A 15,899-nucleotide genomic window follows, 5' to 3' on the forward strand; every position below is an offset into this window, starting at 1 on the left:
GTTTTTTGTCTATCTAATTTTTTTTGTTATGATTCTGTGTTGTCTATTCTAGTAAGTGGACTCTACAGATTAAAATTAAATGTAGATTCCTCCTAAATCATTATAAATTGTTATGTTAAATCATTACAAGATTCCCTGTTATTTGAGGAAACTATTGATCCACCTGAGGCAGGCAAGTCAGAAGCGTGGAGTCATATTTTAACAGCCTACATCGCAATCAGATGACATATTAAAATGCAGCACATGCTGATCTGAGCACATCAGCAAAAAAGGCTTCAAAAATATATGATTTTAGTCTAGACTTATCCCAAGGAAGGAGAATTACTTTGCTTCAACTACTATTCAAATTCTAGATCTTGCCAACTACCACATGCATTTACTGGCTTTGATAAAAGTTTATTTAAGCGCCAGTGAGCAACAAGCCAATTTCCAGCAGGTCAGAAATGTTTTTTTAATCACATTCAGAAACTGGTTTCACAAAACCAAGTGGGCAACAGCCAACGACAACTGACAATTAAATTATGTAAGGTTTCAGCAGCTGTTTCCCAGTGAGGTTTAGCTTGGGAGCCATAGAGCACCACAATGATAAAAAGTCGCAAACACTGAGGCAAAAGACACTGACAGACGTAGACAACACAGAGCTTACAGTCTGCTGTGCAATAGCACATGTCTGTTGGTTCCATTCCCAGAGGCGAACAGCGTGAGAAACAGCATAAGTACAGTAATTGCAACAAAAAAAAAAAAAACCCTTGGTCGGATAGTTCGGTAGAAATTACTGAATAGATCATTTTGGAAGCATTATGCATTTTTTTCTATACGTTTAGACTGCTGAGGCAGCTATCATTTTCTGTAATGGATGTGGGTATAATCAGACCTGCATCCTGATGTTCTGACCCATACAGCAACTCCCCAATTTCAAAACTTGTGGGGATTGTTAGCCCTGCCAAATATTCTACATCAGTTTAGGTCACTGAACTCTCTATGTTTAGGCCAGTACTTAGAATCGAGTTCAGTATTTGTTTTCATCACAATTTGTGTGGTTAAGTGCAATCCTATAATGGCCTACAAGTTCACTGGTGGACAGAGTAAAGCAGACCAAGGATACACAGCTGTGCAATTTCCAGTCCACAGAGGGCAAAAGCAAGCAAAAGATAGGGAAATGGTGTGTGTTATTTTGTTTTGTAGTGGTCTGCAATCTATATATATTTTAATGTCAGACTCTTTCGGGCAGAAACTTTGTAAACAATGGGCCAATGTACGTATGACAGCTATACATAGCAGTGGCTTTAGAATAGATTATATTCAAATTTTAGTATTTTATGAAACAGTTTTAAATCACTAAATGGTTAACTTCAGATTATACAGTGCCCTTTTCTATATGTTTACACTGCCTTTGTTTTTCCAATGGCGTGTTTATTTATGTTTTAGCCACCCAACATGGCCTTAGCCACCGGTTTTATTATGTTATCTTCAAATCTATTTCATATTAATGTAGGTATGGATAATGAAAATAGCATATTTTGTAGCTTTAAGGCAGAAGCCAGCTTATATGCCATGCACTGTTCTCACAAAAGGTCTGACATGGTGAATGAAAGTCAATTTGAATCACTGGGCCTCATCCACGAAGCATGAATACGATCAGATCTGATCGTAAACTGTGCATAAGAACATTTCCACAAACATTTTGTCGTTCATCTTTTTTTTTTTCTTATCTGAATTTGTTCATTGTTGTGATGAAAATCCATCTGTGTTTGGAAACAAGCGTGAGGCATATATGCATAAGAGATTTCTATTTAGAATGTTTTATTATTTATGCAAAGTCAACTGAAGCAGTTACAGGCCTCATTTTAACAACAAAATGTTAATAAATACAATTAAACAAAATGTTTATGAACACAATTATAGGCATAAATAGGCTATTGATTTTATTGCATTTAGTAACCTGAATTTGAATAATCTCAAATCTTTCACTAGTTTTTATTTTAATTTTGTTTTTGATGTTGATATACATTTCAGTTTAGTTTTATTTAATTTTAAGAACTGGTTTTCTAGTTTAGTTGTATTTTTTCAAAAACTCACATTTTTACCATGTGAGTTTTCACACCTAGTTTTTGTCTTAGTTTTAGTTAGCAATAATTACCTTGTTGGGAACACATGAAGTTCATTGTGTTTACTGATGAAAAGTGACTGATGGTGGATGGTGATGACAGGCTTAGAGACCTGCAAGCACAGTAAATCCCAGCACATAGCAATGGCGTATTTGCTGCTTTCATATTACTTGGATAACCTTTCCTTGGGGAGAGAGTGTGTCTATAGGGACCGCACAGATGTGTTTGCGGAGAGCAATGAAGGGCTTATGCTTGCACACGGCACTTAAGTTGGCATACATTTTATGGGATTTCTAGAGTGTTTTTTTATGTTAATCACATGAAAAGGAATGTGCATCAAAATTTTTGAAAAATTGACATTCGTCATCTGGGATATGCACAAAGAATAAAGTCTGTGCATGTTTCATGAATTCCACACTGGTTTTTCATAGGAACTTTTCTTGAGAACAAAAGTAAGACGAATTCAAGAAAAGTTTTGCGAATGAGGCCCACGGAGACTACACTCTCTCTCCACAGAAATGCACTGCCACAGACGATCAGCTTGACTTTGCATTATCTACAGCTAATGCAAGGAAATCAAGTGGGCCTCTGAGCTGAGGGAAGCAGTTTCCTCTTGTAAAAAGTGATTAGTTCGCAAGGGGTACATGCCCCCAGGCGCGGTAAAAATACCACTCGCTTAAAATGAACAAAGATAGTTCAGACGTTTAACATTTGAGCCTGCTGAGTTGTTCATGCTGCTAAGGCACGACTCCAGTGTACGGATGGGCCCCATGGCCTGGTTTCAACTGTGGCTGACAGCCCACTGGGTGATGCACAATTGGCTTGAATAGTCCAGGGATGGGAGGATTTCAGTTAGCTGAGATGACAGCATTTCAGGGCACGCCAGTGTTTGATCGGGCACCTGCTGCACAATCGGCCTGTTGAGCTGCTCATGAAGTGTCCTCCTCCTACTCATGTCTGTACGCACACCCTGCACAAGGCAGTCTGGTTGCTGACATAACAAGGCTCTTGCTTTTCTGCACTTTCCGAAAGTGGTAGTGTGATTCTGAGCAAAAAGCACTGATATATACGATCGGGCATTTCAAAATTGGAAAGAAAATTGAGAAATGAATAAATATAAATACTGCATATATTGTTTAACGTACACTTCTAGATACTGTGTCTTGTCAGTTGTAAATGTCTCAATTTCTTGTGAACCAGGGAGATATTTCCTCTGGTCTCCACTTTTGTCCTTTTCCCAGGATATCTGTTCCATTCATTTGTAGGGCAATCACATCTTTCACACCCATCATCAGTATCTGCACCCCATACTACTATTAAGGTAATGACATCTGGATGTACTCTGGAGTGATGGCCGAGCTTGCCTTGGCATCTCTTCGGGCGTTCTCTCAGTGCATTTGCGAGCTCATTTGTCAGGTTCCTCTGAAGGATTCACTTCCAGCCATCAAGTCATCACTTTGCCTCGATCAGATAATTGCACTCTGTCCTCTCTGACAGTCCCCTGTCACACATAGATGGCCTGAGTGACAGGTAATGACAACCACTGAGAGCTTAACTTTTTCCCCTGGGTGCACTGCTGTCCCCTGCAGCACGACTGAATCACTGAGTTTAAAGTATATATATATATTTTTGTTTTAAACCAGTTTGATAATGTTGTATATAGTTTACACCGCATAAGGTCATTTTTTTCCAAAGCAGTTTTCTCATTTGCATTTCAGTCATCCTTTCATATGAGGTCAGCAGAGCCTTCTTTGATCACTCAGTTATCACATTACATTGGAAATATATGGGAACTACATGTATATTAATATACATACTTTCAAAAGCATTTATTACACATATTTAGCATAATATATTTACATACATTTCCAACAAATTGTGAAAATATATTTAAATATTCAATATTGGCTTCTTTTGTATATTTATGATATGTATTTACATATATTTAAATAAAATAATGAGAGGCATATGCTCATTTTATACATATATTCAAAAATATATTTAAAATATACTTGTTATCTCATGCATTTCATACATAAATTACACAATATACACATTTAAATAGATTTAGGATTTTCCGCCATATATTTAAATATATTACTTTCTGTAAGGGTTTCCACTTAACAATGATTGACAACGTTTCCACACTGTTACATCCTGCATTCAGTGTGCATTCAGCATTTGGAAAGTTTCTTTTGTCTGTCGCAGAACTTCCCCAATGCCACTGCAGTGCTGTTTCCTTGTGCAAATAATTTATAATTGAAAAGTTTAGAAGTGCAATTTTTGTCAAATCCTGGTATCAAGCCCAGGGTGAGTTTTGTCAAGTCAAGCGTGTAGCCTTGCTTGAGGTCAAAAACCTTAACAGCCTCAAGGATTTTGTGTGTGCTGTTTCTTTTTTCTTTTTTTGGAATGCATCAGGGTTTTAGTTTGTTGTCAGCTTCTCCACAATGCTTTGATATCATTGGCTACTTATCGTTTTGAAATACACCATTTCAGCTGATCTGAGACCAGGTAGGGCAGTTAGTATTTCCTCCAGTGGCTCACAGTCAGGACAAATGAGTCAAGTGAATGTTTCTAAATATTTACTATAAACAGTGGGCCTGTAGGAGCTGTGATATAGCAGGGTATTGGTGTACTTCAGAAAAATATAAACAAGATAAATGAAACAGACAAACAGTAAATATTTGCAGGCTTCTGGAAAAGTTCCCTGATATTCTAGACTGACAACAAACACAACATAAATCAGAAAAAATAAATAAATAAATTGCCTTCTGTTAATACTGTGGTTGGTGTCCACCCGGACTCCCAATCAATTTTCTGACTCTGTTTGGAAAGCGAGGCAGCAGTCTGATAGAGGAAATGAATTTAAAATCAAAGCTGCCACACCGTGCAGTATCCTCCAAGGCCATGTTTATTATTTCTTTTTGATTGTATTTATTTATTTATTTGTTTTTCATCTTATATATTCACAGGTTACGGCTTGGCTTTGGACCTTCTACCTCCACCTCTGTCCGGAACAGGAAGGGGAACCAGCTAGCCACGGTTGAATGTGAAGGCCCCAAAGGACACTGGGAGATGGTGGCATTCTGTTTGCCGCAGTGAGACGTGCCTTAGGCATCGTGGGAGTGGATAAAAACGAAACAGTCAATGGCGTATTTTACACTCCCCGCGCTGATTTCAGCCCACTCGTATGGAAGGGGGAAAATATCCACTCTCAGCCGTCGTGGAGGTGAGTGCACCCTGGGAACACAGTGCAACAATCACGGCTGCCATGAACAAACTGGCCCACTCCGGCTTTGCTTTGGGTGGCGTATGAGGTGACAGTGGTCCCGTTTGCGAACAGGAAAGCGAGAAAACGGGGGGAGGGGGGGGGGAGGGTGCCGGGTCATGGGTCTGCGGGCCGATGCTGCCGCGGTTTCGTCGCGGGCGCAGCTGTTCCTGGCGTGCGCCGACGGCGCTGTTAACCTGAGCGGTCAAGCAGCCGTCACGCGTGTCCGCAAATTCATTTCCTGCCTGCTGCCACAGCCCAGCGAGCAAGGGAATAAAAGGGATTGTTCAATTACACTGCCAAATAGAGGACATGTTTTCTTTTTCCCCTGGGGAAAAAAAAAACGGCCTCAGTGGGCTGATCCCTGATTGAAGTGCTTCTTTTCGGCCTCTCAAGAATGAATAGCTAATACTGTATGTTAACACGTAAGTGCAAAGTGTTCCATGAGGACGTCTCGTGGTTAAGTTCAAAGAGAGATTGATCTTGCCTCATTGCTTCTATCGCTTTCATCAAGAGCATGGCTTCATTGTCCTTCATGATGAGCATCCCTGTGACTTGCATTGTTTATATATAATAGCGTCAGGGACAAAATCCATATCTATCAATTTCTTGAGATTACTGCTTATAATAAAATTAGTTGAATTACGATTTGATTTATTGACAGATTGATCAAACAATCAATATTGCCAATGGTCAATTAATTGGTTGACTGGTTGGTTTATTATTGGATAACTGATTGCTTGTTTGACTGAACGACTGATGAGGTTATAGATTTGTGTATCATGTGCTGTGGTGCTGTGAAAGTCAAGTGTGTTTGCATTGGATATAGGTGGTACTCTGCTACACTCAAAGCTGTTCTTGCCACAGGGTGAAAGAACCCTCCTCCTATCCAGACACAGGACAGAATACTTTAATATCCTTACCTGATTTCAAGGACTGGAGGTGAAATAAGTAAACAACATGCACACTGGCAGTTTGAAATCACAGAAGGAATACTATCTGACACAGCCTCTCTCTCAGTGCAATTTTAAAATTTGTAAGAGAAAAAGATACAAAAATGTATCTAAGGGAGTATAAAATGATGTTTTGAGGCAGTTTGGAATATGCTTTTCCTTTTTTGCTGATGCAGGGTGCTTTCTCTCTCTTTTCATACTTCTTCATAAAGACCAAATACATGTAAAAATGCCCAGCTCTCACCCTCATACTTCTGTACTCTCTCTCTCTCTCTCTCTCCCTTCCTCCCTCCCTCTCTCTCTCCCTCCCCCCTCCCTCCCTCCCTCTCTATGTCACCCCCTTTCTGCCCTTTCTGCAGCCTCCTGATAGCAGGTAGAAAACCTCTACAGCTTGTAGCTGTACCAGTATGCAGGAAAACTGGATTACATAAAGTCAAGTGTCACATGACATGTAACATATGGGCCTGTTTAGCCCGGCAAGCCCACACACAAACAGCAGCTGCGCTCCTGATAACACCACGTCAGCAATTCCAATGGGATTACTCCCCCTCTCACTTCCACACCTGCCGAGATGCGTGGCTCACGCTAGCCAGCACATGCGCAGGCAGCGTAGCACCGTTACATGAAGCACGGGACAAGACTAGCATCACAGCATGCTTCATTTATACTTCATTTGAATAGTGCTAATACTGGGTAGCACCATTAACAAGACTGTGCTGAGAAGCACCATTAACACAGCCCAGTCTGTGCTGAGAAGCACCATTAACAGCGCCCAGTCTGTGCTGAGTAGCACCATTAACACAGCCCAGTCTGTGCTGAGTAGCACCATTAACACAGCCCAGTCTGTGCTGAGTAGCACCATTAACACAGCCCAGTCTGTGCAGAGTAGCACCATTAACACAGCCCAGTATGTGCAGAGTAGCACCATTAACACAGCCCAGTCTGTGCTGAGTAGCACCATTAACACAGCCCAGTCTGTGCAGAGTAGCACCATTAACAGAGCCCAGGCTGTGTTGAGTAGCACCATTAACACAGCCCAGGCTGTGTTGAGTAGCAACATTAACACAGCCCAGGCTGCGTTGAGTAGCACCATTAACACAGCCCAGTCTGTGCTCAGTAGCACCATTAACACAGCCCAGTCTGTGCTGAGTAGCACCATTAACAGTCCCAGGCTGTGCTGAGAAGCACCATTAACAGTGCCCAGTCTGTGCTGAGAAGCACCATTAACACAGCCCAGGCTGTGTTGAGTAGCAACATTAACAGTGCCCAGTCTGTGCTCAGTAGCACCATTAACCATGCCCAGTTGTTAATGGTGCTACTAGGAGCCCAACTGATAATAAATCTGTGTTGCGTGACACCAGTAATAGTCTTAACCTGGCTCTTCCCGCTCCGCTGTTCCACTACTGTGAACAGGGTCATAACACTGCCTTACTTTTTTTGAACTGCTATTGAATGTAAAATGAGTTCCAATAGGCTGAATGCAATGTAGAAAAGGCCATTTTCACATTTTAATATTTTAGCTTTATTTTTTTTTTTTTTGAAGACCCCAGTTCCTTTCGGAGTGTAATGCATCCTCTCACACAAGAGTAGTCTGCAGATATCAGATTAACTTTTCTGCCTTGGCTCCTTGGCTTAGTATAGAATTTAATAACATCCAATATGCTTCCTTCTGCACCAATCCTAACTCGAATGCATTATTGCAAAACATCAGAATGAAATGATTATGGATCCATAAATGTTTTTGGGAGATGACAATATCAGAAGTATATCCAGGCACCACATGGCAAGCAATCAGCAATGAAAAATATGAAATATTCATGTAAATAAATAACTAAACCACAGGTTCAATAACATAATTTAAACAGCACTTTAGAACAGCATTTTTATGATGGATATTAGACTTATACTTTGGGTACTGTATAACATTAAAGCCTCAAAGGAATCATCATTAGTACTGATTACAAATTAATGCATAATAAAAAAACAGCTTTCATCTATTTGCACTGAAATGTTTTTAAATTAATAAAAATTGTTTATGTGGCATATTTTAGGCGCCACATAAACTGCCACCATATTTATTATTAGTAGTAGTTGTATTTGTAGTTGTAGCAGTATTAAAGAAAATCACAGCCCTGGTTTGACTGCTATTTAATCTTCAGACGGGCTTTGTCACTACCAGCTCCCATATCAGATGAAAAACAACCAAACTGACTGATCAAGAATCAGCTAAACGAGGCGCTGACAAAGGAGTTAGATTTTCTTTGTTTCTTCTGACAGATGTAAGATGAAAGAGTGGAGAGGCAAAAGAAAGGAAGAAAAAAAAGCAGAAAAACATGCAAGCAGGAAACAGCCTCCACTCGCTAACAAGACGGTAACAATGGCCAGGGATCTGTTTGTTCTTGACCTGATCGCAACTGAACGGCATGAATGAACTCCAAATGTACCGCGCCATATTGGCTGCTGAATAATTGATTTGTGAATGCACAAAACACGCTTCCTTCAGATCCAACCAAACGGCTTTATGTGATATTCACTCAGCTGAAAAGAAACGCCATCTCGGTTAATAAGCCTCAACGTATATAAGGGGGGGGCAGCGAAGTAAAGCATCCCGGACAGGCTGGTCGCTGGCTCGCTGAAAAGCATGTTACACCAAGCTGACATGCACCAAGGCCAGAGACATCTGGACCAGATCGGTCAGTCTGAAAGGGCAGTTGGAAGCAAGTGGGAGATGACCGTAGCGGTTTTGCCAAGATTCACTCTGAACAAGTCTGAACACTCCCGCAGAGCCAACCAGGGACACAAGGCACTCATAGGGCACCAAATACCAAGACTATTTTTGATGTCCTGCTAGATGCAAATAGAAGCAGGATTTACAAGAGAGCCGTAGTTAGGCATTCTCTTCACCAATTCTTTGGTGTGTTTTTACATTTTAAAAAACTGACAGTTGAACAGATGATTGTGAATGATCTGGGCATCTGAGTGAGGAAGAAAATTTGGTATGCACATAACAAATAGTTTGTTCTACACATTAAAATGTCCAGTGCTAATTTAACAGACGAGTCCAATAGGGACCATATGTACTCTGTAACAGTTGATTTAGCAGTGAATATTTTAATGTGTAGCAGAAAATGTATGTCTTGCGCTTGGCAAAAGACTGAAGAATGCCTTAGAACTTGAGGCAATTACATCTGTCTCTGTGTACAATAATAGGAAAAGAAGGCAACACTTAAGTTATTTTTTTAAAGAATCAATCACTCTGTTGCAAAGATACAAAAAAAATTTCACAAACAATGAAAGAACCCACTGAGACTGGGTTGTCTGGGGAAATTCAGTATACCTGTCCCGAACAACAATAAAATGGAAATTTAGTCCTAACGAATTAGCCGAGTGTTGAGTTTTTGCAGGTTGGCTCCATGCTACACCTCCTCAAAGCCAGTTGCAGCACAGAGCAGTTTCACTGGCCCAGCCTATTGAGGGTTGGGCAATTTACCTCTATTCACACTTCTGTGTTAAAAGAGTGTGGGACCACCATTACAGTTTGTCATCACATTGTGCAGCTAAATTAGTGTAACTGGAATATAATGACCTGCTCCGATATTTATATTGCTGCTGGGTTCACTCTTGGGTATATGTGTTAAGCGTTCGTAATATCATGGTTTTATTATTTAGTTGCATTCAGCCGAGCTTATCCACGGGTGTAGGCACATAACTTGGTACACAAATATGAATATAAACACAGATGAGCAAATAACCAAAAACATACAGAATGAATACAGAATCAGAAAACCAGAATCATGGACCGCCATGCATTCAGAAGCAGCAGGCTCCCTGTTTTGCATACATATTTACTCAGCTGTTCAATTGTAGTGGGAGTTGAACAGAATCATCTTGCCTGGGTACCAGGAACTAATTATACAGAGTCAGCATAGCAGACATATCTACTCTGAGTCCACTGCAGGCATATAAATGGTTTCTAACTCTAATCACAATATATTATATTTTCCGTGACTTCTCGATGGCATTTTAAGAACAAATGTGAGATTTTTAATATTTATCTCATTGCTGATTTATTAAAACTCCAATAAAATGGAGGCTACTTTGAAGATGGAATAGGTGTGTGTAGATGAATGTGCATTTGGTAGCGTATCGGGGAATACGTCTCAGACTAATTACGTTTTGTTCTGCAGACACACAGCTCCAGTTGGGCAAGGTCTTATAGTGAATGGCATGGAGCTAGTGAAGCAGTCACAGAAGCGTTTCTTTGTTCAGGTCTGTTTTTTTCATAGAGCATGGCTTTAATGGCCATGGCATTAAAAATATTTTTGATGACTGCCTGGGCTATGCTAAATTCCATTTACAGGCAGCAGGGTTATAGGGAACAGGCTGTAAGGAGTAGGGTATAGGCAATGAGATACAGCATATCTGAGATGTGCATGTGATGTAGGGTGATCGGGTATACACTGGTACATATTGGTACATATAATACAGTACAGGACGAGGCATCACTCACCGATTCTCAGGGAAAGTGGGCTGCTGGAGGTTCCTCTCACACACATGGCTAAGAGGAGCAGAGGCGCCCAGGCTGCGAGCATCTTCTATGACTCCTCATGGGTCCTGCCCTGGGGGTCCCCCTGTCACAGCCACCTGCAGGACACACACAATCAAACATTATAGGTGATATGCTCAAGCAAAGGCACACACAACCTTCATGCACACATGCTGACCTAATAGCCATAGGGATGCCATAGTGATGTCATGGTGACAGTACTTCATTTCAGCAGTTAACACGCAGAATGACTGGCTGAAATACATATAAGGTTGTTCCAATCATACATTGCAGTTAGAGAAGCTGAAGAGGGAATGAAAGAGAAAAAACTAATTATTTTACAAAGACTAGCATGCCATGAAGCAACGAACATGATTTTGCCTGTGAAGTATGGAATTATATAAATTGAGAATGTTTTTAAGTGTATATGGCTTGAATAAAAGTTTAAATGCTTTACAGTAAGAGAAATTGGCAGAACCCCTTTACAGTGTAATCACACAATGAAACTAGATTAAATTATTCTTAACTGTGCTATGCATGATTGCAGTGTGATGTTGGTGGATTGGTGGACAATGTGATGGTGGTGGTTAGTTGATTTTTCTATATCCTTCTAAATGCATTATTAAGGAAGCCATTGAGAAAACTAAACAATATTACTGTATGTTTAAATAGGAGTATTTTGTGACATTGAAGTCATATTATGCAGGATTATGCAATCTGTGTCTGGGTATACCTCTGCCCAGTCCTTGCTTGTCTGCCTGTATTTGTTATTCTAATAAGTATTTGGGACGTTTCTGGGCGTGACTTTATTTTCATTGTAGGCTGTATCTGAAAAGCATGTGGCCAATAGAAGGAGAATAAGAAGAGAAAACATGTATGGATTGGCTATATGGAGTATATTCAGTTGGGTTTATGCTGGAGAGATAGGGTTGCCTTTTGCCTTGGTGGCTAACCTAAGGCTAACCAAGTGGCTGGTCAGCGGTTCGATAACGTTAGGTAGTTGCCATTATTAGCAAACTAAATTCATTTATGTTTGGCAACATTAGCTGGATAGCCCAAGAATTTGCTGTGGGCCCAATATTACAAAGTAACAATTTAAGCCCAAGATTGCAGTCCACTTCTCTGGGCTCATATGGGCAAGCTGACTATTGTTAGCGAGGTAATAGGAGTCCACCCTTCGCAAAATCCTACTATCCCATAAAAGTTAGGTATTTTATGGATACATCTGTAGTTTGACTACTAGAGACCAATATTCACGGTCAGAAAGACACATTGCATTTTTCACTATATTCACATCCTAGGTTCATGTGCAGTTGTGTGTTCTTGTTGTCACAGGGATTGGCTGGTAGGCCACAGCCTGGAGGTCCTCTAGGCTACTTCACCGATCTGCTGAAGGGGGAAGGCTCTTTCAGCTACATGGCTAAAGATATACTATGCAGGATCTTTTTTTTTTTTGCCTTGCTGTGGTCCTGTTTTTACAATCAATGAAGTCTCCTCCTTCACCTTCAATGCCACCCACTCACCCAGAGTACTCCACTTTGGCCATCTAGCTACCTAAAGTCCCTAACTGGATAGCTTGAGGTAACATTACTTACAGGACCAACAGAAAAGACGCCAACTCCACGTCGCTTTTCATCCCCTTTGTGAACTTCAGCTGTCGTCACTGAGGAAAAGCAATTCCAAGGGTGACTGGTTTCTGAATGAGCCCTGTCGGCTTGAAGTTTCAAGCCCTGTCATGCTGTGCTTCTTCACCTAAACCATTACTTCCAAAAACATGATCCCACCCCACAGGCTCTGTAGCCACACACTCCCCTCCCCACACATTCCACCCACAAACATCCTGAACAAATTTTAGAAGAAATACAGGCAGGAGCACAGATTCAGCAAATGAGTGCAAAGACAGAGACTAGATATGACTGATCATGGCTATTTTATAATATATTCAAAGAAAAAATCCTCCATAGTGTGCCTTTAACAATAAAGCATGTTATGATTGTGGAATTTGTCAGACTGAAATCTGTGGTCTCCATCTAAATTTCTTTCTTAAATCTTTATGAATTCACTCTAAAAGCAAGTATAAGGCTATTACTACACTGCAGTGGTTTGAATGTTCTATGTGCATGTGTTTGTGCGTGTGTGTGCATGTGTGTGTGTGTGTGTGTGTGTTTGTGGAGAAAGGCTCTTTAGGGGGAAAAAGGTTACAGTAAAATATTTCCTCAAGGCCTGTTTGTCAGAAACTTTTTCTATTTTTCACCAAGTGCCTTTTGTTTACTGCTCTGCATGCTCTACTGTTCACTGGAACATTACGCAAGTCCACGGCCACCGGAGACTCGAGCCTTGCCTTTACAGCGGAGTTCATTACAGGAGAGGCTGTCACTAACACGCCGGTAATTCATTTATCACAGCAGGAAAATGACAATTAGAAAAACATACAGAAAGCTAAATCAATTCAGTCAAATGCAATTACAGTGAGGCAGCATGGAAAGGTTTGCGCGGCCTGTGCTCAATGGCCTCTTGCTGAATGCTGAGTGGGAGAACAGAATACACACCGCTGGAGTTCAGTCAGTCATATACTGTACTAGGCACAGTCAATCAGTCAGCGAGGCAGTCTTCTACAGAACAGCGATGAGGACCGATCAGGCCGTCGTCCCTCAGAAGGCACAGAAAGCACCGGAACATACAGCGTGTGCAATTTATTGGGGGGGCAGGGACGCGTTCTCTCTCTCACCTTTTTCTGGGAGCCTCATTCACACCCTGTACTTTCCGAGCTACAAATATATTGGATAGCAGCCCCTTCCCGCACCCACGCAGCACTTTTGAAATGAGACCTCGCCAACGTGCTGAGCACAATTCTCATTACGGGAAGGGCACCCATGGGGTTGCTCCATTACAGGAAAACACTCAGGGAAAGTGTTTGCCCAGATGATCTAAGAATATTTTAATCTGACTGGCAAGTACTGTTGACTCTGGTGTGCATTTGGTGGAGTTGGAAAAGTATGACCGATGAGGAAGAAGCTACAACTGATTTGTATGTGCTGCTGCTGTCCATAGCAAACCATCGTCTTTGGCTCAGAGAGTAACTGACAGCATTTGCTATCTCTGCCTTTTTGAGGACCTGTAAAACTTTGATGTAATACCAATAGAGTCTGGCACAGTTCGAAATACATACTTTCTCAGTGCTTCACCGCAAACACTTATTGACATTCCTCCAGACCCTGTCCAGAGTGCAAAATGAAATTGATTTCGTGCTCCGACAAGATAAAATACGAAATTGTGACTGAGTGTATGGTAATATACGGGCAAACTAGCAGTAAACAGACCTACTAACATGAAAAACAATTACAGAGACAACTAAAACAACTGTGAGAATATAACAGAGTATAAATGTTTTATAACTGTAAAATACAGGTGTTAGATTCATTGTTGAGTAAATCTAAGTCATTTGCTCCCACTTCTCCCCTTTTCAACAAAAGAAAATTGATAACATTTTATGATTCAGTGGAATGCGTTATAGGACACCTTCTCCTCAAAAGCATGGGAGAGACTTGGGAGAGACCCGGGCACAAGGACATAAACTACTGTGTGTGATATCAGAGCTGACCAATAGCTCTGAATGTGGGATGGATTGCTCATCCCTAGTTCACCAAACAAAGTGTGAGTCTAACACACATAGTTGCTTGATCTTTTCTTCAGGCTTGTTCGCTTCCCTTTGACAGTGCGCTTTGCAGCTCTCTTTGCTTCCCTGGAACAGACTCCAAGGCCCTGAAACAAGCCAAGCCTGCCTTTGTGATGAGCCCATCATAATAGACATTGTCAAATAGGCCGGCCCTAGACTTTTCACTCCATTACTCACAATGGAAGATTCTGAGCAAACCTGAGGTCAAGAAATCGGCTTCAGTGAAAAATCCAGACCAATATGCCAAGAAGCCAGGAGGCCGTCACCACCTAAAGACACTGTCTCAAGACATGGCCTTTCCACACCTGACAAAGGGCGTCACCACAACCCAGTTTAAGACATTGCAAGCAAGCAGACAGACTGAGTATAATAATCTCAAATCCTGAGACACTTGAGAATATTACAGAACTATGGTATTTCAGTGGAACACGTCATCTTTTTTGCTAATTGTTTTAGATGTCTTTTTTTATTTCTAAATAAAAGTTTTGTGTTACAAATTGTGTCGTCACTTTATTCTAATAAGTAGAATCGACTCACTAACAAACAAACTCAACGTAAAGGTATTGCTAGGTTCATCCTAAATTATTAATTATTTACTGTAAATGTGAAATTCATCAGCTGGTGCCCTGTGAAAGGAGCAACCGCTGAGGCAGATAACTCAGATGGGCCAACAAATAAGAAATTCACAACCCCACTACAGAAATGGTTCCCCGTGTGAGGATAGTCAAGATTGAAATGGGCTGGTCTGACAATAAACCAGGTTCTACTGACTAAAGGAGATATAAAGGTGTATTTTATAAATATACGATTTATTTCCTCCATTCTCCCCATATCAAATTACACCACAACTGTGAGAATGAAACAACTTTGTGGGCAGTATCCTGATTTTGAAAATATCACATTATAATGTGCTAGACAAAAAGATCAGCAAAGACAAAATAACTAGAGAATAATCGAAGAAACATCAGCCTGTTTGTCCACCTGGAAAAACACATGTGCTAAATGAATGCATTTCAATGCAAAAGAGCAGCAGACTAAATATGACATTCTTTCACTTGTTTGAATATTCTAATTAAATCCAAGAGCAATTTCACTGTACTAATAACTATGCATTCGTTTACACATCAGTTCCTGTATAACGATATTGGTTTAAAATGGGAATATATTCATCCAATTTACAAAATTATAAAGAGAATAGGCAGCTCCTAGACATATTGTAAAGAATATTCTGAAAGGCCATATTACTGTATATTATTCTAACATTAGGCTATATTATATTGTCACATCATTTTTGAAGGCACATTTCTTGCTCAGGAGGATTTAAAACAGCAAAAGCCTGGTGGCACAA

The 15,899-nt window shown here is 40.6% G+C and overlaps 1 protein-coding gene across 2 annotated transcripts in view; it reads right to left on the reverse strand.

The window, feature by feature from the left end:
* Window positions 1-15,899, reverse strand: part of LOC135263214 (glutamate receptor ionotropic, kainate 4-like) — a 308,654-nt gene that overhangs the window by 135,104 nt on the left and 157,651 nt on the right. For both annotated transcript variants that reach the window (XM_064350945.1, XM_064350944.1), the window contains exon 3: window positions 10,840-10,973. In XM_064350945.1, coding sequence (XP_064207015.1) covers window positions 10,840-10,921 — 82 coding nt within the window. In that variant the 5' untranslated portion in view covers window positions 10,922-10,973. The remainder of the gene's footprint in view (window positions 1-10,839; window positions 10,974-15,899) is intronic.

This window comes from Anguilla rostrata, chromosome 9 (genome assembly GCF_018555375.3).
Source record: "Anguilla rostrata isolate EN2019 chromosome 9, ASM1855537v3, whole genome shotgun sequence".
Taxonomy (NCBI): Eukaryota; Metazoa; Chordata; class Actinopteri; order Anguilliformes; family Anguillidae; genus Anguilla; species Anguilla rostrata.